General features: G+C 49.0%; 2 protein-coding genes across 5 annotated transcripts in view; both read right to left on the bottom strand.

Moving 5' to 3' along the window:
• Nucleotides 1-816: 816 nt before the first annotated feature.
• SMIM12 (small integral membrane protein 12) lies at nt 817-4,956 on the bottom strand. 4 transcript variants are annotated; one of them, XM_003415484.4, is made up of 2 exons: nt 4,861-4,956; nt 817-1,745 (listed from the first exon to the last, which is right to left on the bottom strand). In XM_003415484.4, the coding sequence occupies exon 2, from the start codon at nt 1,738-1,740 to the stop codon at nt 1,462-1,464; it is 279 nt and encodes a 92-aa protein (XP_003415532.1). In that variant the 5' UTR covers nt 1,741-1,745; nt 4,861-4,956; the 3' UTR covers nt 817-1,461. The 4 variants fall into 4 exon arrangements, with proteins under 4 accessions (XP_003415532.1, XP_010593495.1, XP_010593493.1 ...); XM_010595193.3 differs by lacking the exon at nt 4,861-4,956 and adding an exon at nt 4,631-4,837; XM_010595191.3 differs by lacking the exon at nt 4,861-4,956 and adding an exon at nt 4,499-4,837.
• Nucleotides 4,957-10,039: 5,083 nt separating this feature from the next.
• The window catches only part of DLGAP3 (DLG associated protein 3), a 40,320-nt gene continuing 26,482 nt past the window's right edge, over nt 10,040-23,877 (bottom strand). Inside the window, exons 7-10 of the mRNA XM_003415485.4 lie at nt 14,984-15,468; nt 13,872-13,963; nt 13,460-13,603; nt 10,040-12,713 (exon numbers count right to left, since the gene is read on the bottom strand). Coding sequence (XP_003415533.2) covers nt 12,495-12,713; nt 13,460-13,603; nt 13,872-13,963; nt 14,984-15,468 — 940 coding nt within the window. The 3' untranslated portion in view covers nt 10,040-12,494. The remainder of the gene's footprint in view (nt 12,714-13,459; nt 13,604-13,871; nt 13,964-14,983; nt 15,469-23,877) is intronic.

A 23,877-nucleotide genomic window follows, 5' to 3' on the forward strand; every position in this document is an offset into this window, starting at 1 on the left:
TCAGCAGCAACTTGGTAAGTGGTAGTATTTAGAACTCCGACAGCCCTTTAGGAAAGACATTTAATTGCTCATCCCATTTCATCTAAAATGCTATTTACTGTTCTTATTATCTACCCCAAAATGCAGAAAAAGCCTTCTCTAAGATATTCCTTGCAATACTTATACTAGTGAAGAACCCAAAACCACCCAAATATCCAGCAATAGGGAAACTGTCCAAAACATACTATGCTATATTCTACTTGATGGGCAGTTATGCAGCTATTAAAAACAATTATGATTACGAAGGCCATGTGATACGATGGAAAGATGATTGTAATATGAAATGTTATCTGAAAAAAAGAATATCAAACTAAAGGTATCATCATGACAGCACCCTAGAAGAATACCGTGCAGAGAATTCGTGAAAGGGAACAAAATGTTAACAGTGGTCATATTAGAGAGCTGGAAGTGCAGGTGACCTTTTTCTTACCCCTACTAAATTTTCTTTCATGTCCATATTTTACTTTAATAGGGGAAAGTATGTGTGACAGAGAGGAGAGAGAGAGAGAAAAAATGGGAAATTTGATAGGCTCTGTCAAGCTCCCCTGGTCTCCTGCAATTTAGGCTCTGAAAGGTCCTATGATCTTCTTGTTAAAATAGTAAAATGGTTCTTGGGAACCTGCACCTCCAGAACTCACCACAGCCACGCTAGTCAACAAAGCTTCCAGGGCCCCGGAGTCCTTATTAAACACCAAAGTTATCCTACCCTGAAGTGTCTGCACTGGCATAACACCTAAGGAGACCCCAAACACCATCTGGAAGATAGGATAAGATCAATATGGTTCTCATGTGCCAGTTTAATCACATTTTGCACTGTACAACGATGGGAGGGTGAAATATGGTGACTGTTTTCAAGCAAATTCACCAGGTTCTTCCCTGTCCCAAGGTAAATAACCTGGGCTTCCAAGAACAGAAAAACACTTTCCTTCCCCCAAGGAATCTCATTCCTGAGCTGGTAGGACAGGGTTTCAGGAAGAATGAGCACAAAGGGCAAATTAGTGAAGGAGCCAGGTAGATTTCCCAAGTCTTCTCAGTACAAATTGCAACTAGAAATGTAGGTGTTCCTCCTAAAGGTAACACCCAAATCCCAGCCACTAGCATTTGAGGCCATTTCATAACAGTCACCACCAATAGGACTGCGGTGGTTCCCCACGTCCTCCCAGCAGTGAGCCCACGAGCTCAGAAGCCTGAGCGATTGTGGCTACCACACAACAGGTGCAGCCTTCAGGCCAGAACCCATAAGGGCCTTCCTCTTCACTGGCCCTTCGGCTGCTGGTGCATCTGCCGGCCCTAGAAGAGCAGCCAGTATGTGTGGGTGTGTGATGCAGGAGCAGCAGAATAAGCAACAACAAAGCAGATCAAAGGTGGGGTCTGAGGCTGAGCTGACATGTTGGCAGGACCCATAGGGCCCTGTTTCCTCCGTTAATTCTTCTCTGGGCGGTTTCTGTTCAGGACAGCTTTCGGGGCAAATTCTAGCTTGTCCTTAAGGCTCACCACCTGGGTGTGGTCCTTGCCTAGCAGCTCATCCAGTTTGCGGTCCTCTCGGCGCTCTGAAATACTCTTTTCCTCCTCCACTGGCTGGGGATCCTTTCCCCGGATGAACCATTCCAGGTGGTAGCCCACAGCCCCGACCACGAAGGCCACCGGAAATGTGACATAAGGAGCATAGGTACGAACCACGGTCCAAAGCACAGGCCACATGGCATCTGCAGAAGAGGACAAGGCAGCATTAGGGAGAGACCAGCATCCCCTCCCAATTATGGACAACCCACCAGGCTCTCCAGTTACCGGGCAGCCTGGCCCAATTTACTGAGCATTCGCCCCATGCAGATCAATGCCAGAGGGTACCTTGTTTATTCAACAGTTGGGTCCCTGAAACAATCTAGGAAGTTCTGCAAGATGCAATTGTTCGGAAGCAAAGGGAAGAGTCTCCATCTTATCTGCTATACTCTTTGACTACTGCAGATGAGGGGACCTCTGAGCTATCTAGTAGAGCTCCAAGCCTGTTGTTGAATACAGGTCCTCCTTCTAGACTTTGCCAACATTTCAAGAAGGGAAAACAAGCCCTCTTCTGCTCTATGCAATTTCTCCATGAGCACAGCCAGGTACTCTTCCCCCTTCCCCCACCCCCCAAAGCACAATCCCACCCTGAGTGTTATGGCTCCAGGATAACAAGAAGTAGTTGACTTTCCTCATGTAACATATAAGAAGCATATTTAAATAGCCAAAACCCTAATCCATTACCCAACCGTTTTGGATTTTGATAGACAAAGGTTTTTTTCCTATTCTGAACTTAAGTTTTCTAATAACGGGACAAACCTATACTTTATAAATCTGCTGGCCCAACCATTTTCAAAATACACTGTTTTCAATTAAACCCGTATTCCCCTCACATTTACTTTAAAAGCTCCTGAAAATATCAAAAACCCATTATATACACTCTGGACACCTAAGGACTTGAAAATAAAAAGATGTGGAATGGCTCTGGGGGCTCCTGAAATGAAGTAAGACAAGTAATGTAAAAACATACAAATTGGGTCACTCTAATGGCCATTTGGAGCCCTGGTAGTGCAATGGTTAAGAGCTCGGCTACTATCCAAAAAGTTGGCAGTTCTAATCCACAGCTGCTCCTTGGAAACTCTATAGGGCAGTTCTTCTCTGTCCCGTAGGGTCCCTATGAGTTGGAACTGACTTGACAGCAATGGGTTTGGGGTTTTTGTTTGTTTGTTTGTTGGTAATGGGCATTTAGTCTCAACAATTATTTCCATTGTTTAAAATTACCAATGATAACGATAGCTGCCATTTATTGAGCACTTACTATGTGCCAAGAATCTCTGGGTGGGGCAAATGGTTAACGCACTCGGCTGCTAAGGAAAAGGTGGCGGTTCCATCCCACCCAGAGGCACCTTGGAAGAAAGGCTTGATGGTCCACCTCCAAAAAATCAGCCACTGAGAACCCGATGGAGTCTCATGGACTCCGGACACCCTGGAGCCATGAATGTTGGATGAACCCCTGAAACTACTGCCCTGAGATCTTTAAACCTTAAACCAAAAATATCCCCTGACCAAGCAGGATTCATACCAGGTATGCAAGGATGGCTCAACATTAGAAAATCAATCATTGTAATTCACCAAATACAAGAATCACATGATCATCTCAATAGACATAGAAAGGGCACTCGACAAAGTCCAGCACCCATTCCTGATAAAAACTCTCAATAAAATAGGTTCCTCTCCTGGTCCTTTGTCTCAGCACCAGGCACCAGGCTGGGCAATTTACACACTAGTCACCAACTGATCCTCACAACACTTCTACGAGGTGGGAAGTATCAGCTTGGATTTTTGTCTAAGGCCACACAGGCTCACAGACGTTATACTAACTTGCCCCTCCCCTCCACCCTGATCACCAGAAGCGATGGAGCCACTGATTTTGAACCCAGGCCTCTCCAACTTCAAAGCCTGTGCTGTTTCTCGTGGTAAGAACACAACGCAGGTATGTGCGTGATTTTTGTCCAAATCCTGGACTTAGGAGGCCTTCCTGCAATTTTTTCCCATCAGCTTAGCATTTCATTACGTGGGAGAATCTCCCTTTTTTGCAACCTCTAAGACGGTACTCAGAGATCTGTGAAACTCTAAGCTGTAGAAGTTAAAAGGGGTACCCACAAGGAATCTCAAACCTAATACTTCTCTATTTTCTTTCTCGCCTTTTACACAAATTCCCTCTAAGTAAACATTTTCCCTAAACACCAACTCCCCATGCAGATTTCCAATGTTTTAAAACATACCAAGCATGACTTCACAACTAATATTCTCTCTCTCACTGGCAGCACAGGGTCTCTCTGTTGTCCTGCTCACATTCTAACCATTACTAAACATGTCAATTCATTCATTTATTGAACACTTAAAACCACTTTCTTTGGGTCAGGCCTATGCTGGGCTTATCCCTTGTCTGCATTTCTCTTAAGACTTTTAAAACCCAAGAGGGCAAGAACCAAGTCTGTGCAGTCTACCACTATGCCCTATCCATGCCTCTACCCCTCCACGCCTACCTAGCACAAAGTGCTCAAAAAAAAAACAAAAAAAGTGTTACATGAATAAATGAACGAATGACAGCTCAAGCAACTCACTAGTGTAAAGCCACAGCAGTCACCCATACACCCTCGCTCTGAAGGTGGCAGGAACACAGCAGCTGCCTTTGCTGACTAAAGGAAGCTAGACACTCTATCAAGTCATTCCCAGAGTGTCAAAGGGAAAGAGACTCATGTGTCTCGCAAATACAGTGACGTGTATTTCCAGCTCGGCTTGGAGAGCCTGCCAAAGTCTCCAGTAAAGGTCAACTGGGCTGTCGGGAAATCCGCCCTTGTTCCAGTGCCCCGGAAGCTGCAGTCCCAAACTCGAGAATTGCTAACAAGGGCAGAGAAGGCCTGAGCAGGGTGGGAGAATTAATCCTGGCCGTCACCTGAGTCCCGGTCCGGGGACGAGGGCGCAGGTGCGATCAGCGTCCAAGTATCTACCCTTCCTCCTGTTTTGGGTTCCCGGTCCCCAGCTCCTATTTCACCACATTCATGGCCTCGTCAGCCTCTGGCCTCACCCGGATGCCTGAAGCCTAAAGCTCCTGTATGCAGGGGGCCAACTGGGCCCCCCGATTCGGCATCGGAGCCACGGGAAGAGGAGGAGAAGTCAGCCAAAAGGGCTGGGGCGGACACTCGGGATCACCCCTCCCCTAACTCAGAGGTCACGGCCTGGAGCCGTCACCATGGCAACAGACGGCCCTGGCAGCCTCTCCCGGCCAAGAAGCCGCCACCGGGACCGCGTGCTCACCTGTGCCCCAGCCCACACTGCTCGGTCCCGCCCCGGCTCTCTGCCCGCTCTCCGGGAACACGGACGTTGCAGTTCCCAACGGCCCGCTGGGCCTCCCCCCTGACCCCGCCCACTGGCCCCTGGTGCTCTCGGAGCGCAGAGATTGGCTGGGCTCCACCCAAAGGACGGGAAGAAGCTAGGCAACGACAACAGCGCCCCGCTCCTCAAAGACGAAAACAGCGCCCTCTGGTGGCCAGGAGGTTTCCCAGGGATGTTGCCCCGTGCTTTTTGCGTGGAAAAAGTGAAAGGTCGTCCATTCATTTATTCAACTGACGTTTATTAGGTGTCTTCTTAGAGCCAGGTGTGCGCACACAAAAACAAAAGACATGCTCCCTGCCTCAAGAAACTTGAGTCTAATTTACTGCTTAAAACCTCTTCAGATCTAAGCTTCCTTTCCAGCTGTGTGACCTTGGAAACATTATTAGCCTGTCTGAGCCTCATTTCTCTTTTCTGTGTAACGGTAATAATGCCCTTTTCACGGGGTTGTTGTGAGGGTTAAATGAGATGATATATGTAAAGTGCTGTGCCAGGGACATAGTGTTGTTTTTGTTGTTGTAGCTAGTGTTGAGACAGGCAAGAGATGGGGTTGGCTGTAAAAAAATAGCCTCTGAGTCAGTACTCTTGGAATATAAGCCTAAGTGCAGGCCCATATAACTTTTACTGCTGGCACTCGAGGACTACTTGTGACTAACAAACCAGGTGTTTAGATCCCAAACCCAGTGCCCTCGAGTCGAATAAGGGGCCATATTTCCTACCTCTACATGCTTGACCAGCTATAAATTACTGATAACCATCCTGAGTTGTTTTTCATCGCCCGCACCAGGTGCAGAGCATGCACAGTAAAAATCAAGGTAACCTATGAATGACCTTTCACATGAGATAATCATGAGCAGGGATCCCTTTCCGGGACTCGAACCAGAATTTGGAGACATCACGCATGCGCAACATCCCAGAACAAGTGCTGTCCGACACCCCAGCAGCCCTCCCGACAGACTCCATCTTGGTTTTTACAACCTCTGCAAGGAAATCCTTCTTGAGTTCCAACTGTTGGTGTATTTGATTTTCATAATTCCTCCCCTTCTCCTGGAAATCTCCACCCATCTGATGAATAAAGAAAACCTTTTATAAACCCTAGGAAATCCTTTGTTCAGGAGAGACTGGAGGCTAGCATAGGTGGAAACCCCTCGCCATCTCTCCCTCTCGAACCTTTTTACTTTCTTTCTGTCCCTAATAAACCTTTGTTCTTGTGGAACCTCTGAGCCTCTCCTGGTCATTCTTGGCCAGTAGAAGGCAAGAACATAGGCAGGGCTTAGTCCCAAGCTGGGAAGCCTTGCCCTGTAACAATGTTAGTCTAAAGTCCCTGGGTGATGCAAGTGGTCTGCAATCAACTGATAACCTAAAGGTTGGCAGGTCAAACCTACCCAGCAGCACTGTGGAAGAAAGGCCTGAAGATCTGCTGCTATAAAGATTCTGAAAAACGAAACCCGTTGCTGTCAAATTGACCCTATAAGGACCCTGTAGGACAGAGTAGAACTGCCCACAGGGTTATCAGGACTATAAATCTTCATGGAATCAGACTGCCTATCTTTCTGCCCCAGAGCAGCTGGCGGATTGAAACCACTGACCTTTTGGTTAGCAGCCAAGCACTTAACCACTGCTCCACCAGGGCTCCTTTCTGTGAAGATTACAGCCAAGAGAACACTATGGAACCCAGTTCTACTCTGTAACACATGGGGTCGCCATTAGTCCACAACAACTTGACAGCAGTAGGCTTGGTTTTAGGTTAAGTTTTAGTCTAGGAATCCCTGGATGGTGTAAATGCTTAAGTGCTCAAGTACTAACCGAAAGACTGGAGGTTTGAGTCCATCCAGAAGCATTCACAGAAGAAATGCCTGGCAATCTACTTCCAAAAAAAATCAGCCATTGAAAACCTATAGAGCACAGTTCTACTCAGATACATGCAGAGTGGCCATGAGTTGGAACTGACTCCATGGCAAGTAGCTTGGAATTGGTATTGTTAGTCTACAAATAACTGAAATATAGTAAAACCCAAGTCTTAACCTGATCCCTCGGGTACAAGTATTCACACCCTCCTCGTGCCCCTACTGTCCCCTGTACAGCTGTCTATTTTATCACCTACAGAAAAAAAGCCTCGGAGTCCAAGCTCCTTCCAAAACCAACCAAACCCACTGCCATCAAATCGATTCCTACCCATAGCAACCACATAGTGTTTCCTAGGCTGTAAATCTCTACAGAAACAGACTGCCACATCTTTCTCCCACAGAGACACTGGTGGTTTCGAACCACCAACCTTTCAGTTAGCAATTGATCACTTTAACCACTGCCACCAGGGCTCTTTCCAAGTTCCTTAGCATAACTCAGAAAAAAAAAAAACCTTACCATGGAGTCACTTCCAACTCATGGCAACCCCGTGTGTTACGGAGTAGAACTGCTCCACTGGGTTTTCTTGGCTGTAATCTTTACGAAAGTAGATCACCAGGCCTTTCTTCCTTGGTGCCACTGGATGTGTTCAAACTGCCAACCTGGAGATTAACAGCCAATCACAAACTGCACATCCAGCCTCCTAGCACAGCTCACCAGTCCCTTAGTGCCCCTCCCTGGCCCTGTCTTTCCAGCCTCATCCCACTAGTCTCAGCCTAGCATATTTACTTACTTCTATTAACACAGTACTAGGCCCCCTATGGAGCCCTGTATGGCGCAGTGGTTAAGAGTTCGGATGCTAACCAAAAACAGGTAGACAGTTCAAATCCACCAGTTGCTCCTTGGAAACCATATGGGGCAGTTCTACTCTGTTCTATAGTGTCTGTATGAGTCAGAAATTGACTCAACGGCAAAAGGGTTTGGGTTTTTTTTGGACCCTCTTGTAAGGAGCCCTGGTGGCACAGTAGTTAAAGCAATTGCCTGCTAACAGAAAGGTCAATGGTTCAAAACCACCGGCAGCTCTGCAGGAGAAAGTTGTGGCAGTCTGTTTCTGTAGAGATTTACAGCCTAGAAAGCCTGTGGGGTTGCTCTAAGTTGGAATTGACTCCACGACAGTGGATTGGTTTGGCTTGGCTTAGGCCCCTTGTATTTCCTCACCCAGACCAAGCTGTTTCACACTTCTTTGCCTTTACTTATGTTTTTTCATCTACTTGGGGTGCCCTTCCCACTTTACCAAAGTAGCTCATTTTTCAAGCGTAAGGATCACCTCCTGTAGGAAGCCTCCAAGACTGCATTATCAGGTTAAATACCCTTCCTCTGTGATCTCAAAGAGCCCGACGCTAGCCTCTTGCAGTGGAGACGGAGAGAAACAGCGTCAAGAAATATTTAAGACGGATCGTGGAGGTTGGCAGCCAATGTCACAAAACAATTTGTGTGTTAATCACAATTTAAAAAATGCTTCTTAATAAGCAATAAAATACTTAATCCTTGTTTTAAAAAAAGAAATATTTAAGAGATGGTTATTAGCAGAACTTGTTCACTAATTGAATATGCGGAGGGAGAAGGAAACAGAATTGCCTAGAATGACCAGCATTCATTCAGCCAATCAACATTGAGGATGTAAAAATGACTGGAACCACGGCTACTCTCCAGGAGTGCTCTGACTGATGGAGGAAGCAGATGGGTCCACAAAATGTCAATGGAGTGTAAGAAGTGCCACAACAGAAGTATGCACAGGTAGCCCCGGCCGAGCCAGGAAGAATCGGGAAGGCTCGCCGGAGGGAGCTACCCTTGAGCGGAGTCTTGAGTGATGGCTAGTAGTTCCATCAGGCTGAACTGAATGGGACTTGAGAGCACAGACTTAGGAACCAGACAAACCTGGGTTCAAATCCTGACTCTGCTGCCTGCTAATCTTAGAGCCACAATTCACCCTTTGTTTTTGTTTGTTTGTTTTAAAGATAATAATAGTACCCACCCCCTCAAGTTGTGGTGGGTATTAAATTATCTAATGGGGTAATGGGGTAAAGTGCACTTGACATGGTATTTGGCACCTCCCAAAATAAAATAAAATAAAAACATTACCATGGAGTCGATTCCAGCACCTCCTAAGTGCTCAGTAAACTGTTATTGATACGTTTAGTATTCTTCAAATTTGTTCCTCCTCTGTGAAGTCCTGTGTCCACTTATGGCATTGCTCATTCACAGAGCCAAAGCCCTCAGTGACATCTTCAAGACCTCCCCGTGTCTGCAGTATTCTCCAGATGCTCTTCAACTTACGGAACCTCTGTCTCCTAAATGCCCCTCAAGTTCATCGTCATCTCTTACCTGGACCATTTTAGCAGCTCCCTCAATGGTCTCCTTGTCTTTCGCCTCTCATTCTGTTGACAAAGGGATCTTTCAAAAACTGAAATAAAACCATGAACCAGCTTAACCCCCTTTCTGCCATGGTCCCCTTCTGGCCAACATCTCCTCCATACTTTTTGCCTGGCCTGCTGCCCCTCTCCAGCCTTTACCTCTTCCCACAATTCCCTACACCCATGTCCTTCCATGCCTCTGCCCAAGCAGGTCCCTTTGCCTGAAGTGAATGTCTATTCTTCCTCGACTACAAAATTCTAATCCATCCTTCCAGACCCAATTCAAAAGGCCCATCTTGCAGAAGGCTCCCTAGGACTCCCTGGCTTTTAAAGGCTTCCTCCCTTGGTCACCCCAGCCCCTATGTGCCCGGCTAGAGCCAGACAGCAACTCGGGCACAGGGGCTGGATCTAATCCTTCACTTACATATGGGGCCCAGTGCAACTGCAGAATGCAACACCCAAAGGAGACCCCCCACGTCATGCAGGGAGATTATAGGCGTCGTGTCCATAGCAGGATGATCACACAGTTGCAGATGACCGGTTCCTGCATCCCCACTCCCATATATCTCATGATCCCGGGAAACCTGGACAGCTTTGGACTCATAAAAAAAACTGTCTAATGTAGAGGGTTAAACCCAGACTCAGTCACTTTCCCGCTTTGTGATCCGGGTTAAGCTGTTTAACCTCTCTAAGCCTCAGTTTCCTCATCTGCAAAATGGGGGTGATAACAATATCTGCTCTGAGATTCATCTAGTTCAAATCTCACCTATGTCCTGATTTGAAAGATGAGAAAACTGCATCTCAGAGAGGTAAAGTGACCCAGTCAAGGCCTCACTTGTCAAGTCTAGAAGCAGCAGATAACGAGCATTTCAGTAGAAACCTGTGGATGGTAATCCCATCTAGGTGTTCCCAAGCCAGACACCCATCCGGGTCATGTGGATACTTGTTAACTCATTCAAGGGCAGAGAGTCTATTCACGAAGTCTTAGGCAGGGCCCAGGAATCTATATGGGATCAGCTCCAAGGTGATTAACCTTTGGGAATTTGGATCACGAGAGTCCTCTCTACCTTCCAGTGGTCTCATGTGATTCTGTGTGTACGACCTCTTGCTTTTCAGAAGCAGTCCCCCAAAGCAGCCTATTAAATATCTGTTCATGCCACTATGCTGTTCATAACCCTTTTGTGGCTCCCCACACCCCTCAGGTCCCAGCTCCACACTCCTCAACATGACCCCAAAGCCCTGCATGATGAAGCCCCGGCACTTTCAACACCTCTTTCTCCTCCAGGACTCAGCCCAGCTGTTCCCTGACCTGGAACATTCTCCCCAGCCCCAACCCCCTTTCAGTGGCTAATAAGTCCTAGTCATCTTCCTGGCACTCACCCTTGTATTTTAACTGCTTGTTTATTTGTCTGCTTTTCCCATAAGACCATAAGCTCCGTAAGAGCAGAGACATATCGTGTTTTCCCTGATGCCCAACAGTGCCACACAGTGGTTCTTGATAAACGTTTACTGAATAAATGAATGAGAACAGGCTGGTCCAGAGTGGCCCAGAATGGCAGCCCATTCCCTGGAGGCTTTTCCCCCTGCCTCAGGGTGACACACTAGCCCCTAAGGAGAGGTGGAAGGTCGGTTCAAAGACTGGAAAGGGTGCTTTCCAGGTGGGGGCTGCAGTCAAGCTTGATTCAGCAGCCCTTTCTGGATGAAGAAGGCTACGGAGTCTTGAAGCTCAGGATTTGGCATTAGACAGATCTGAGTCCATCACTTTCAGCACTGTGACTGGACTGATCATTTAACCTCTCCTGAGCTGTTGTAAGGATGACCTAAACTGGTTCATATATTCACCCCCTTGCCTGACATACAGTAATCACTCAATACAATATTAAGCATCACTATTGGGGCTTGGTTGCTGTTGAGCTTCCCAGGAAAGTTTTGTTCTTTGTCGTCTTTTCCCTCCCCCGACACCACCAAAGTGCCCACCCATAGAAGACATCAGAAAGAGCGTGGCAGTACTAAACTGACAGTTTTCTGTGGCTGATTAGCAAAGACTGGATCAGAGGGAACACCGTGCCCAACAAACCAGTATTTGTTGAGTGCCTAATAATAACCACATACAGGAAACCCATTCCTTTGGTTGCATTAGGACTCATGGCACCTCATGTGTTTCAGAGTAGAACTTTGCTCCAAAGGTTTTCACTGGCTGTGATCTTTCAGAAATAGATCACCAGGCCTTTCTTCTGAGGCAACTTTGTTAGTAGGGAGCACTTAGCCCTTTGCAGCACCCAGGGTCACCTGTAATAACCACACTCCCTGTTTATTGGGCATGTTGTGTGCCTGGCAGTGAGTTCCAAGATTGTGTCTTTGAGGGAACCCTGGAATGACTGGAAGGCAGAAAGGGAAATGGACTGGACTATGGGGAGAGGAGAGACTGACACCGTCCCTCTTGACGTCCTCCTCTCCCGCCCCTCCAGGAGAGCGGAGATCCTTAATGCGGCCACCACTGGGGCCGAACCCCTTTCTCCCAACAGGTCCATACCCGGAAGAAGCTCAGGCAACCCCTGATCTCCCCATACCGAGAACGTAGGCTCCCTGCTGCCTCCACCACCACCCTCAAGCCCGGGAAAGAGGCAGCCGCTTCTGGAGAGAGCAGCCCGCTGGAGTGCAGTTCTGCCGTTTTATTTTTCCTGGGATACTCAAGGGAATGTGGGAACAGCCACAGGTGTGGTGAGGGGAAGCCCCCATCTCCCCTCCCCATCAACTGCGAAAGGGGAGAGGCCCAGGCGCCCTGGTCCTGGGTTGGTCCAGCCACTGTGGTCCCTGGGCCCGGTGGGCTGAGGGCTAAGGGTGGAGCCCCTGGAAGGGTGGGGAAGGCTCCTAGGCAGGGTTCGGGATTCTTCATAAAAAGCCACGAAGCTTGATCCCCACGAAGCCCAGCCCCGCGGGGTGGGGGGGACGCAGAGCCCAGATGAGGGACCCGGCCCGGCCTGGCCCGTGGGGGAAAAGAATGGCAGAGATGGTGCCCAGGAGAAGGAGGTGGGGACAAAGCGTCGGACCAGGAGGGAGAAAGTTCCAGGCTGGGGGCGCAGGGTGGAGAGGCACGGCCCCCAGCCCAGACCAGGCGCCTTCGCGTGGGGATCAGGAAGGTAAAAAACCCACGAGAGTGTGACGGGCAGGTGGGGCCGGGGCGTGCGGTGCCGGCAGGGCGGGCGCACTGGGCGCCCGCGTTCACAGTGACCTCGACGCTGGGTGTACAGTACGGGTAGAAAACCGCGGGCCGGGCCCGGGCTGGGCGGGCCGGACTGGTCACAGCCTGGTCTGGGCCTCGGGGATGTAGATCTCGATGCTGTCAGCGCTCTCGGTGGCCGAGCTGTGGCGGAAGGAGGCGGCACGCTTGGCCGCCAGGAGCCGCTTGCGCGCTTCCTGCCGCTGCCGGTCCACGGAGTCCAGGGAGCGCTCCTTCACCGGCACGCCCCGTCCCCGCGAGGGCTTCTTTGGTATTGGCGGAGGGACCTTCTTTTCCTCCTGCCGGGACAGAGGACAACGGCTTAGTTCGGGGGCGGGTACCACCCTCGACGCCCCGACTTACGCCCGGGAGGAGTTAACACCATGTGCAACCAAAACGTGACAGCGGCTAGAATTGGCTGCCTAGTCCGGGACCTGAAGCCCCAGGTGTATCTGTGCTGACAGTCAAAAACCTGCATTTTTCATTAAAAGCAGTCATGAGTTCGAGCTCCCCCTGGTGGCGCCATTCTCAACACCTCGCGTCAGATTGTCAGCTCCAGTCGGGTTTGTTTCGCTCCAGATCTGTAGCAAGCACCGTTCCCACCCCTCACCCCTGGCAAGGTAATGGAGGTTCACACACTAGGCCTCTGGGCCCCATCACGGACAAGGTAGCTGCACAGCTGCAGAGCTGAGAGGACCCTCAGGGCCTCACTCCCATATGCCTAGGCCAGAGGAGAGGGCAGTCTGCCCCTTTGGAAGCTCTAGTTCTGCCCCCTCAAACCCCAGCTGACCCAGGGTGGCTAAGGCAGCCTCAGGATTTTGACAGCTCAGGCAGTGATGATCACTGGGGCCAAACAGGTGGCAGTAACCTCGAGTGCAGTATTCTGGAAGAAGACAGTCGTCACCCATCACCAGTCCAGGGATGCTTCTGCTGCCCATGGGTTTCTTCTTCTGCCCTCCTCTCCACCCTAACCCCAACACATCTCTCCGGGGAAAAGCATTTTGTAAGGACTGGACTCTTGGCCTGAAGGGGCTACCCCCTCTACCTTAGGCTCCAGGAGTTTCCAGCTGTTGGCCTTGAGTTGCTGTAGCTCCAAGAACTTGAGGGTCACATCCTCAATGGAGAGTTGCAGGAGGTCCCAGAAACCCGCCAGGTCCTGGAAGGTGGGCACGGGGAATGCAGTGGGGTCCTGTAGAAGAGGAAGCCAGAGGGGAGGCAGCCAGTCAGGGAGGTCTGGATCCCAGCCAGGACCAGAGAAAGCCTTACCCACCCTTATTGCTGGAAAGTTCAACCTGGGAAAGCCAGGTGGAGACTGGGAGAAAGAGGAAAAAAAAAGAGCCCAAACCTCACCCTCTTGGGCACAAACACCTGGTCTCACCTCCAGGCATACATACACATACTCTGGGTTACCTGCCAGGTACATAAAGCCAGTAAGCTCTACTGCCATGGGCACTCACCATGCTTTGCTGACACAGCCGGAAGAACTGCTGAACCTTCTGGGACAGGAGAAGTTGTGTGCTGCCCACAGCACTGCGGATCTTCTCCAGGACTAGAATGTAGAAGGAGATTCAGGGAGGGGAATGATGCAGCTCCTTCCCCAGCCTCCAGAATGTCTGCCCTGAATGACACTGACTCCTTAGTTAATTGGCACGATCTATCTTTTGTCTCTTCCAGGCCCCTCCCAGCCTCATCCTCAAATTCCCAACAAGCAGCCCCTTTTCCATGCCACCAAGAAGACTGTATCCTCAGACACTGATGTTCCTTCCTTCCTACAACCTACATTAATGAGCACTCATCCTCCCGTCTCCTTCCTCCTCCATGTCAGAGAGCAGACAGACACCAGCCCCGCCTACCCCTAGCCTTAGCCAGGGCACTAGCTCAGTAGCCACCCATTGGTTGGACTCTGGCACTCATCAGTGCATGACTACTTGGCTCATTAAGAATTAACAATAACCTCATGTGCATGACACTTGTCTTCCTAGTCACTATTCCTCAACTTGGGGTGTCTGGGGCAAGACTGTGTCTCCCCTCAGACTGGACTTGCAGGGAAGGACTGTACCCTCCTTCAGACCAAGGCCATATCTACCTGGCTGAATCTCCATCATCTATGTCTCAACATGATCTAACAGTGCGAACCACCTCCTCCTCTGCCTTGAAGTCATATTTCTGGTCCTACCACCTGGATCAGACCTGGATCCTCATACCAGCCCAGATCTTAACAATGTCTCCATTGCCACCAAGGGCTTGGTGACTTGGATGGGTAACCATCTACTAGAAGGCCCAGTCCTTCTGCCTACTCAGTTTCCCCAATCCTGACCCTAGCTTTGAGGCTGTTCCCTGCTTCCTTTCAAGAGCTCCCAGTGTGGCCTGCTGCCAATGGTGACCCATCAAGCCCTGGTGCTAAAGAACCAAACAGTGAGGAAAGCCAACTCATGCCCAACCAAAGGGATCTCCTATTCTGTTGTTGCCCCACCTTCTCTACCCCGCAGCTCTCAGGGAACACTGACCCGGCCATGGTCCCTCCCTGCACACAAGAAGCCAGTGGCACCCACAGAGTCCCCTCACTCACTCTCCTCGGGCAGCTCATAGTCCTCTGCCTCACGCTCCATCTGCTGGCACCAGTGCTCCAGCTTCTCCACCTCTACTCGCAGCATCTTGATGAACCACTCGCCGTCCCGGGGGCAGGGGGACGTGCGGCCTGAGTCGGGGAGGCTACGTGAACCGCGCTCTATCCAGGAGTCACGGCGACCAGCTCCAGGGCCGGGAGTAGGGGTAGGGGCAGGGCCAGGTGCCCCATCGGTGGCTGGCGGCTCATACGGCAGTGGGTAGCCCTCACGGTAGGCCCACTGGCCCTGTGTGTGGACCGTGCGGAAGACTGAGTAGGTGGGGGCCCGGGGCCCGGGCTGGGGTTCAGAGGCATGCCTCTGGAAGGAGCGTCCAAACTGCAGGGCCTTGTCTTCTGTGGCCACTGTGGCCAGGCCGGCCAGGCCTTCCAGCTCCAGGTCTGCCTGCACACCAGCTGTCACACTGTTGGAGCGCTTGAACCTTGCCCGCCTGATGAGAGAGGTGGCTGTCATCTCTGCCCCGGCCAGTCTCATCCCAGCCCTCACTCCCACCCCAAGCCAAATGGGGAACAAATGAGAAACGGAGTCTGCAATGTGATGGACATCAACCCACACACTGTAAATAGATGAGTCCTTGCAACGGGTAGACATGTAATATACCTACCTGTTGTACCACCTCTAGAGAGAGGTGGTATTTCACAACCAGTGCTACGTGGACAGAACAGATGCAGGCATGTACCAATCAGGACACAGACCACAGTGCTGGAGCAGGGCCTGGTAGAAGCCGGATTGTTGGGTGGACCAGAGGGTCTGAAGGGAGGGTCCAAGGAAGTGGCTACTCATCAATGAATACAGAAGTATTTCAATATTTTAACAAATGGTATGGCTGTAGTAGCTTATACTAGCTGTACTGGTAGGTCCTCAGCCATGCCAAGAGGTGAAACTAAGGCACAGAGAGGCCCCTGGGCACCCAGCTACAAAACAGAACCAGAATTTGGACCCAGGTTTGCCGGGGCCCACAGCCCAAGCCCTTAAGTCCCATCGAACGAGCTGCTATAACATCAGGAGGAGAAATGCCTTGGGGCGGCTGGGGTGGGGTGGGCCTGTGGCTGGGAAGGCTTCTCTAGGGATCCCCACAGCTCAGCCCAGAATTTGGCCAGACACAGCCAGTCAGCGCCAGCAGAGCTGAATTAAGTTGTTGGCAGGAATGACATAGGCCTGGAAATTTCTTGTCCTTTGACTTAATAATATGCAAATCATATGCAAAACAAAGTCAGTTGGCCCTGTTCTTTTTTCTCTCCGAGTTCAGAGTGGGGGAACTTTTCTGTGAAGTCTGTGGCCCTCTGAGACACACAAGGCTGGGGCCAGACAATAAGAAGTGGGAGTCAGGAGACTGGGGGTGGGGGCTCAAACAGGAGTTTGAAGTCTGGCAATTCAAGGATCACAAAAGAAAAGTCCATGTCTCCTAAGCTACCCCCACCCACGTATGGGCCAAGGACAGAAGAGAAAGGGGCTTGGGGGGGGTCAGCTCTAGGGTCCCCTCCAGCTTCCCCCTACCCCCCACAACTTCAGCCTTCCTCTTGCTGCCCAGTCCTTGCTGCCTGCCTGCCTGCTTCCCTCCAGCTGGCGGGCTGCCTGCTGGGAGCCTGTTGCCATAGCAACCAGGCCCAGAAGGATGCTGCAGGACCCAGAAAAGAGAGATGCACTCATGTGCAGTCTCCAAAGAGCCCTATGTCCCAGCCCCCACACAAAGAGAGAGCAAGAGAGAACATATCTACACTGCCTCCCACACGGCTTTCACCTTGGCATCTACACCACCCTGCCCTGGTCAAGATTTGCATCATCCTCCACCTTGACTCCGGATCAGCCTCCCTTCAGGTACCTCTGTCTCCATTCTGCACAGCACAGAGGAAGAGCACGAGACTAGGAGTCAGACCTGAGTTCCATGTGTGCGTGTGTGTGTGTATTATGAAGATGGACCAGTAATTGCCAAGGTACCTCATCCTCTCTAAAATTACACCTTATATAGTTTAAGATCTGGGGCTCAGCAATCCCTCATCAGTCTTACCCAAGACCAGAGTAGTCATCCTAAAGCAGAGCTCTGCCCAAGTCATTCCCCTCCTCAAAACCCTTCCATAGCTCTCCCTGCCAACAAGATAAAGTTCAAACTTCCTAGCCTAGCATCTACCTGAGGCCCTTATACTCTGGACACAGTACTCCTCACCAACCTCATCCCCCTGCAGTCTCTTTGTCCCCAAGTAGATCATAATTAGTCCTGTCTTTAAGCCTCTGCATGTGCTATTCCCCTGCCTGAAATGGCCTTCCTTCTCTTTTTCTCTGCCCACTCCCTGCTCAAGCTCCCTCTTGCTCTATGAATCTTCCTGACTACACCAATACCACTCCTCAGTGCTGGACCTCCCCCAACAATCTTCTCACACTCGGAGGTAGCCCCAATCTTTGGTTAAAGTTTTCTGTTTCTGCTGAGAGGCTTGTGTGTCTAACTCAACTGTGAGGATGCACCTTGGCGCCCTTGGAATATGTTTGTGCCTTTACGTTCCAGTTAGGTGCTGGCTTCTTTGGAGCTCCAGCAGCTGCAAACCACACAAGTAAAGGTGGGGGCTACCCCAATAAATACATTATTTAAGATCTGCCATCCCTACTTGCTTTCCTATTATCCCCAATAAACACAGATCTGTCCTTTGGCACCAGTGAGTTTGCTGCCTTTCACCCTGTCCCCCGAGAGGTACTAAGAAGATCACATGCTATCTTGATGGAAACAGGCCACAGAGTCCACAGTCTGGAACAGAAGCATAAATTCCACGGGGGTTTCATGGTTCTCAAGTTGGTTCCCCACTGAGCTCTCTGTGTCTCTGCAACTGCTTCAAGGAAGACCAAAGAAGTTGAGGAGCTTATAGGATTACTGGAAGCACAGTCCTCACCAACACTCCCAGCCAGGGCCAGAGATTTGCACAGTACAAGCAGAAGTCAGTCATCCTTGTGCAGGTGGTATTTAAAACCAGCAGTCTGGGACAAGATCACCCAAGAAAAGAAGGTGAGGTGAGAAAAGCAATGGATCAGATCCAAAAGTTCAATGCCCTAAGGAATACAGACATTTCAGGGACAAGTGGAGTCTAAGCCAGAGAGGAAGAGAAAGAAAACCAGGAGAAAGTGACCTAAAAGCAAATAGGGGAGAGAAGAGTCTCAAGAAGGAACTGACAGCCAACATAGGCTGGTTATGACTGGAAGTGTCCATTGATTTGGCAATATGGAAGCCACTGATGATCAGAACAAGACTAACTTTGGTGGAGTAGTGAGGGCAGACACAGACTGCAGTGGGGTACAAGAAAATGGGGAAAACTAGTGAAGACAACTCTCTCAAGGAGCCTCCAAGAGAAGGGGATGCACCATGAAGGGAAGAACATTTTATTTGGAAGAAAGGCCTGGCAATCTACTTCCAAAAGATCACAGCCATTGCAAACCCACTGAAGTACAGTTCTACTCTGACACACATGGGGTTACCATGAGTCAGGGTCAACTCCATAGCAACTGGTTTGGTTTGCTTTGCTTTATTTTATTTGGAATGGTTCCTGAACACCATACCTGAGGGGAGAGAGAACCTGTGATGTAGACAGAATGGACCCTCAGAGGTCCATGTCCTAATCCTTAAAACTTGTGAATATGTTACCTTACATGGCAAAAGGAGCTCTGCAAGTAGGATCTTGAAATGAGGAGAGCAGCCTGTATTATCCAGGTGGGGCTGATGTAATCACATGGGTCCTTAAATGTGAAGGAGGGAAGCAGGAGGGTCAGCGAATTCCATGTGATGACAGAACCAGGGTTGGAGTGAAGCAATGTGAGGACTCAACCCACCACTGTAGGCTTTGAAGATGGGTGTCAAAAGAATGAGGGCAGCCTTCGGAGCTCGAAAAGGCAAGGAAATGGATTCTCCCCTAGAGTCTCCAGAAAGAACACAGTCCCGTCAACACCTTGATTTTAGGCCAGTGATGCCCAGTTCAAACTTCTGACCTGCCTAACTGTAAGATGATAAATGTGTGTTGTTTTAAGCCACTAAATTCGCAGTAATTTGCTACAGCAGCAATGGGAAACTAATGGGATGTGGGAAAGGGCTTATAAACAAAAACTAAACTCTCTGAGCACTTAGTGGGTAATGTGTTCTATCCTCACCCTACTTACAGATGCGAAAACCGAGGCTTAGAGAGATTAAGTGGCTCCCTAAAATCAAGGTGCCCAGACAAGACTGAGACGGTGATCAAGTTAGTGCAGTCTGGCCATAGAGGCCACCTGGTAAACCATTACACTCTATGTATGGCCTCCCCGAGAAGCGGCAGGTGGAGGAAGCAAAGGAAGAGATGCAAGTAAGCTGGGAACTGGCCTGGAAGTAGAGAGAGATCCCACTGGATAGCCTCAATCATCACAATGGAGTGAGTGATGAGGTTATCTGCTGCAGGTCTGTGGGGAGCTGGAGAAAGAATGCAAATGAGCAGCCTTAGGGGAGGCAGCACAGCCTTGTGTACTCTGAAGCCAGGCTCCTGGGTCCAAAAGCCAACTCTATGACTTGTGCCTCAGTTTCCTCATGTGTAAATGACAAGAATATTCAATGCTCACTGAATTACTGTGAGATAATCTATGCAAAGAACTTTTTTTTTTAATCTATGCAAAGAACTTAGAATAGCACCTGGCTTGTAATGGTAACTGTTAGCTATTATGGAGAAGTGGGATGGTTTGGAGCTCTCACTGAAAAGAAAGGGCGATGGACAAATGAATGATCAGAATGAGCACTGAGGACCCAGCTTGGGCATTGTAGTTACTAATAATTATGATCGCTGTTGATCATGTCCATCTGTTCTCCCACAGCACTCAAACAAATCCTCTTTTATACTCCATACCACATTGTGTTAGTTATTTTCATATCTATGTCCCTTACTAAATAGTACCTAGGATAATTCCTCACACATGAACATTGATTGGTTGGCTGGAAGGAAGGATAGTAGAGACCACTAATTATCTCCCAACATCCATTCTCCCCTTCATCCTTATAACAGGATTCCACAATTTTTAGCTGGGCATGTGGCCACTTGGAATAAAGATTCTTTCACCCATCTCCCTTGAGGCTGGGGCAGCCATGTGGCTAGGTTCTAGCCCAAAGGATATAAGCTGAAGTGGTACGTACAACTTCCAGGAAATGCTCTTAAAAAGAGAGGATATGCCCTTCTTTGTCCCTTCCTCATTTCTGCTGACCAGAATGCAGATACAATGGCTGGACCTCAAGCAGCCATCTTGGAGCATGAAGTAGAAACCAAGTACTAAGGATGACGGAGCAAAAGATAGAAGGAGCAGTGATTCTCACACTGTGAGCACCTACCAATCCTCAAATGACTCCCTCTGGACTTCCAAGCAAGAGAGAAGTGAACTTCTATCATGTTTAAGTCAATGTCATTTAGTGTTTCTCTCACAGCCAAACCTAATCTAACTACGTTGCTGTTGTTTTTGTTAGTTGCTGTTGAGTCAATTCCGACACATGGTGACTCCATGTGTGCAGAGTAGACTGTTCCATACGGTTTTCAAGGCTGTGACCTTTCAGAAGCAGATCACCAGGCCTGTCTTCCAATGCACCTCTGGGTGGGTTTGAACTGCCAACCTTTTGGCTAGTAGTCGAGCGCTTTCAGTTAGTAGTTGCACACCTAACCATTTGTGCCACCAGGGACTCGTAACTATAACAGATGGATTTTCAGGGTATTGAAGTCCAGGGCTTATGTCTCTATTTAGTTCTGGATTTGGCAGTACTTGTTGTGGTCTTCACCAATAGCTGGAAGCACAGGATGAAAACTGGTTTTATTTGTGAATCGTCAATAATTCATAGCAACTTCTTCCCCATTGTTTTCTCACAAGGCCGAGGTGCCTCACCCACTGCCCACCCCCCACCAAGTTCTTCACGGTGACAGTGATCACATTCCTGATGATTCTGGGGGTTGTTATCGTGGTTACTTCAGGGAGACACTGCCGCCGTGATTCTCTAGGGGATAGCACAAAAGCCTCTGGGAAGAACCTAAATTATCCCAAGGGACACGGTGTGCAAAGGAATGCTCAGCTTCCAGAAGTTGTCAAGAGTTTTTTCCAGGAGTATTTGTCAGCAGACTGGGGTAGGGGGGAATGAGCAGGGAGGAAGAAGGGCAGTGCCACTGTAGGCATCATACCAGTTTCTGGGGAAGGCCCCTCTCTGAGACAGCACCTAAGAGCTTAGACATAGGAGTCCCAGAGTCCATCACCACAGCCTGAGGCCTGTGGTAGAGATGCCGAGGTGGGGCTGGAGGAGGAGATTTAGGAGTCATGAGGGTCAGGAACTGTCCTTGGAGTTGTGTACTATAGAATGGACGCAACGTGCATGCCCAGGCCTTACGGTCAGCCAGCTCCTCAACGTTTTTGCAGGACTGTTCTTGGAATATAACTTCGCGAGGATGGAATCTTCCTTCCCCTTGCTCAGAAGGCTCTGTTGTTTCAGCACAGGCCCTGACCAGTGTCGCAAAGCTAGAAATGACCATGATGCCAGGAGGAGTCTACACCTGCCTGCACAGAGTCCTCCAGGCTGCACTGGGTGGGCACATGTGGGTATAAGTAAGGTTGCCATGTAAAATACAGGATGCCCAGTTAAATGTGAATTTCTGATCAAAATTTTTTTTTTTTTTTAGTATAAGTATGTGCCAAATATTGCATGGGACACACTCAGACTAAAAAAATTATTCAGCGTTTATCCGATAAACAGATTTAACTGGGTATCCTGGTTTGTTGTTGTTTGCTGAATCTGGAAACATCAGTATAAGATAAGATCTCCGTGGGAAGGAGCTAGTAGTGAAAGACACAAGGGATCCCACGGTTTGAGAGAGCTGGAGGCAGAATAACATGGTTTCTATGACTGAAAGGACCCCAGGAGCAGTCTTCTAATTTTTACCACATTTGATGTATTTTTTTGTCATGGCACAGAGAATGCTGGGTCTGGGAAGACAGGTGCAGGAGGACACCTTGAGACAGAACTGGTAATTGTTTCTTAAGTATGTTCCCTCCCACCACGGGGCCTTGACACATGCAGTCCCTTCTCCGTTGAACACTCTTGTCTTCCATTTTTATTTCATTAATTACTTTTCATCCTTTTGATCTCTTCCCAAGTGTCACTTCCTCAGTGAAGCCATGCCTGACCCCTTTGACTCTCTAACCATGGTGCACACCTAAACTTTGTGGCATCTGTCACAGCTGTAATTCCACATCACTTATAAGATTCTTAGAACGAAACGGCAGTAGGCTTCACAAGGGCAGGGACACTCATGGTTCTGCTCACAATTTAATGACCATGCCCAGCACAGTTCTTTTCTTTTTTTAAAAGAGCAGAAAATTATTTTCTCACAGCTCTGGAGGGTACAAATTCAAAAGCGAGGGTCTTGGCTGTGTTGATGCCTTCCTTGTAGGCAGTCCCAGGCCTTCCTTGGTCCCTTGGCTTATAGATGATCCTCACTTGGTGTCTGTCTTCTCTGGTATGTGTGTGTCTCTGTGTTCATTCTGCTCTTTTTCTGACTCAGAAGTAATTAGATTTAGGATGACCTTGACTGATTGGTTGCATTATACATGATGCTACATTAGATTGCATTGTGGAAGGTAATTACATTACGGAAGATAATCTGCTATACCCAAGACTAACTGATTTTATCACATGTAACTACTCCCTGAGAGCAAATAGATTAGTGTTTGGCCAAACGACTGGGAACCATCACCTAGCCAAGTTGACACATAAAATTAACCATCGAAACCTCTCAGTGGCAGTTGACACAGTTCGTTCTACCCTCCTCCTTGAAATACTCTGAAGTTGACTTCCATCACCCCATATTCCCCTGATATTCCTTCTACCTCCATGATCATTCCTTCTCAGTCTCTCTTGCTGACTGCTCTTTTTTTTAATATAATTTTTATTGTGCTTTAAGTGAAAGTTTACAAATCAAGTCAGTCTCTCACAAAAAAAACTTATATACAACTTGCTACATACTCCCAATTACTCTTCCCCTAATGAGACAGCCTGCTCTCTCCCTCCCCTCTCTCCTTTTGTGTCCATTTCGCCAGCTTCTAACCCCCTTTACCCTCTCATCTCCCCTCCAGGCAGGAAATGCCAACAGAGTCTCAAGTGTCCACCTGATCCAAGAAGCTCACTCCTCACCAGCATCCCTCTCCAACCCATTGTCCAGTCCAATCCATGTCTGAAGAGTCGGCTTCGGGAATGGTTCCCATCCTGGGCCAACAGAAGGTCTGGGGGCCATGACCACCGGGGTCCTTCCAGCCTCAGTCAGGCCGTTAAGTCTGGTCTTTTTATGACAATTTGGTGTCTGCATCTCACTGCTCTCCTGCTCCCTCAGGGGTTCTCTGTTGTGTTCCCTGTCAGGGCAGTCATTGGTTGTAGCCAGGCACCATCTAGTTCTTCTGGTCTCAGGATGATGTAGTCTCTGGTTCATGTGCCACTTTCTGTCTCTTGGGCTTGTAATTACCTTGTGTCCTTGGTGTTCTTCATTCTCCTTTGATCCAGGTGGATTGAGACCAATTGATGCATCTTAGATGGCCGCTTGCTAGCATTTAAGACCCCAGATGCCACTCTTCAAAGTGGGATGCAGAATGTTTTCTTAATAGATTTTATTATGACAATAGACTTAGACGTCCCCTGAAATCATGGTCTTCAAATCCCTGCCCCTGCTACACTGGCCTTTGAAGCATTCAGTTTATTCAGGGAACTTCTTTGCTTTTGGTTTAGTCCAGTTGTGCTGACCTCCCCGTATTGGGTGTTGTCTTTCCCTTCACCTAAAGTAGTTCTTATCTACCAACTAATTAGTGAATACCCCTCTCCCAC

The sequence above is a fragment of the Loxodonta africana genome, chromosome 3 (assembly GCF_030014295.1).
Source record: "Loxodonta africana isolate mLoxAfr1 chromosome 3, mLoxAfr1.hap2, whole genome shotgun sequence".
Classification (NCBI taxonomy): Eukaryota; Metazoa; Chordata; class Mammalia; order Proboscidea; family Elephantidae; genus Loxodonta; species Loxodonta africana.

Bases quoted from the DNA above. Each gene is read 5' to 3' on its own strand.
- SMIM12 (XM_003415484.4), bottom strand. From the start codon at position 1,740: ATGTGGCCTGTGCTTTGGACCGTGGTTCGTACCTATGCTCCTTATGTC.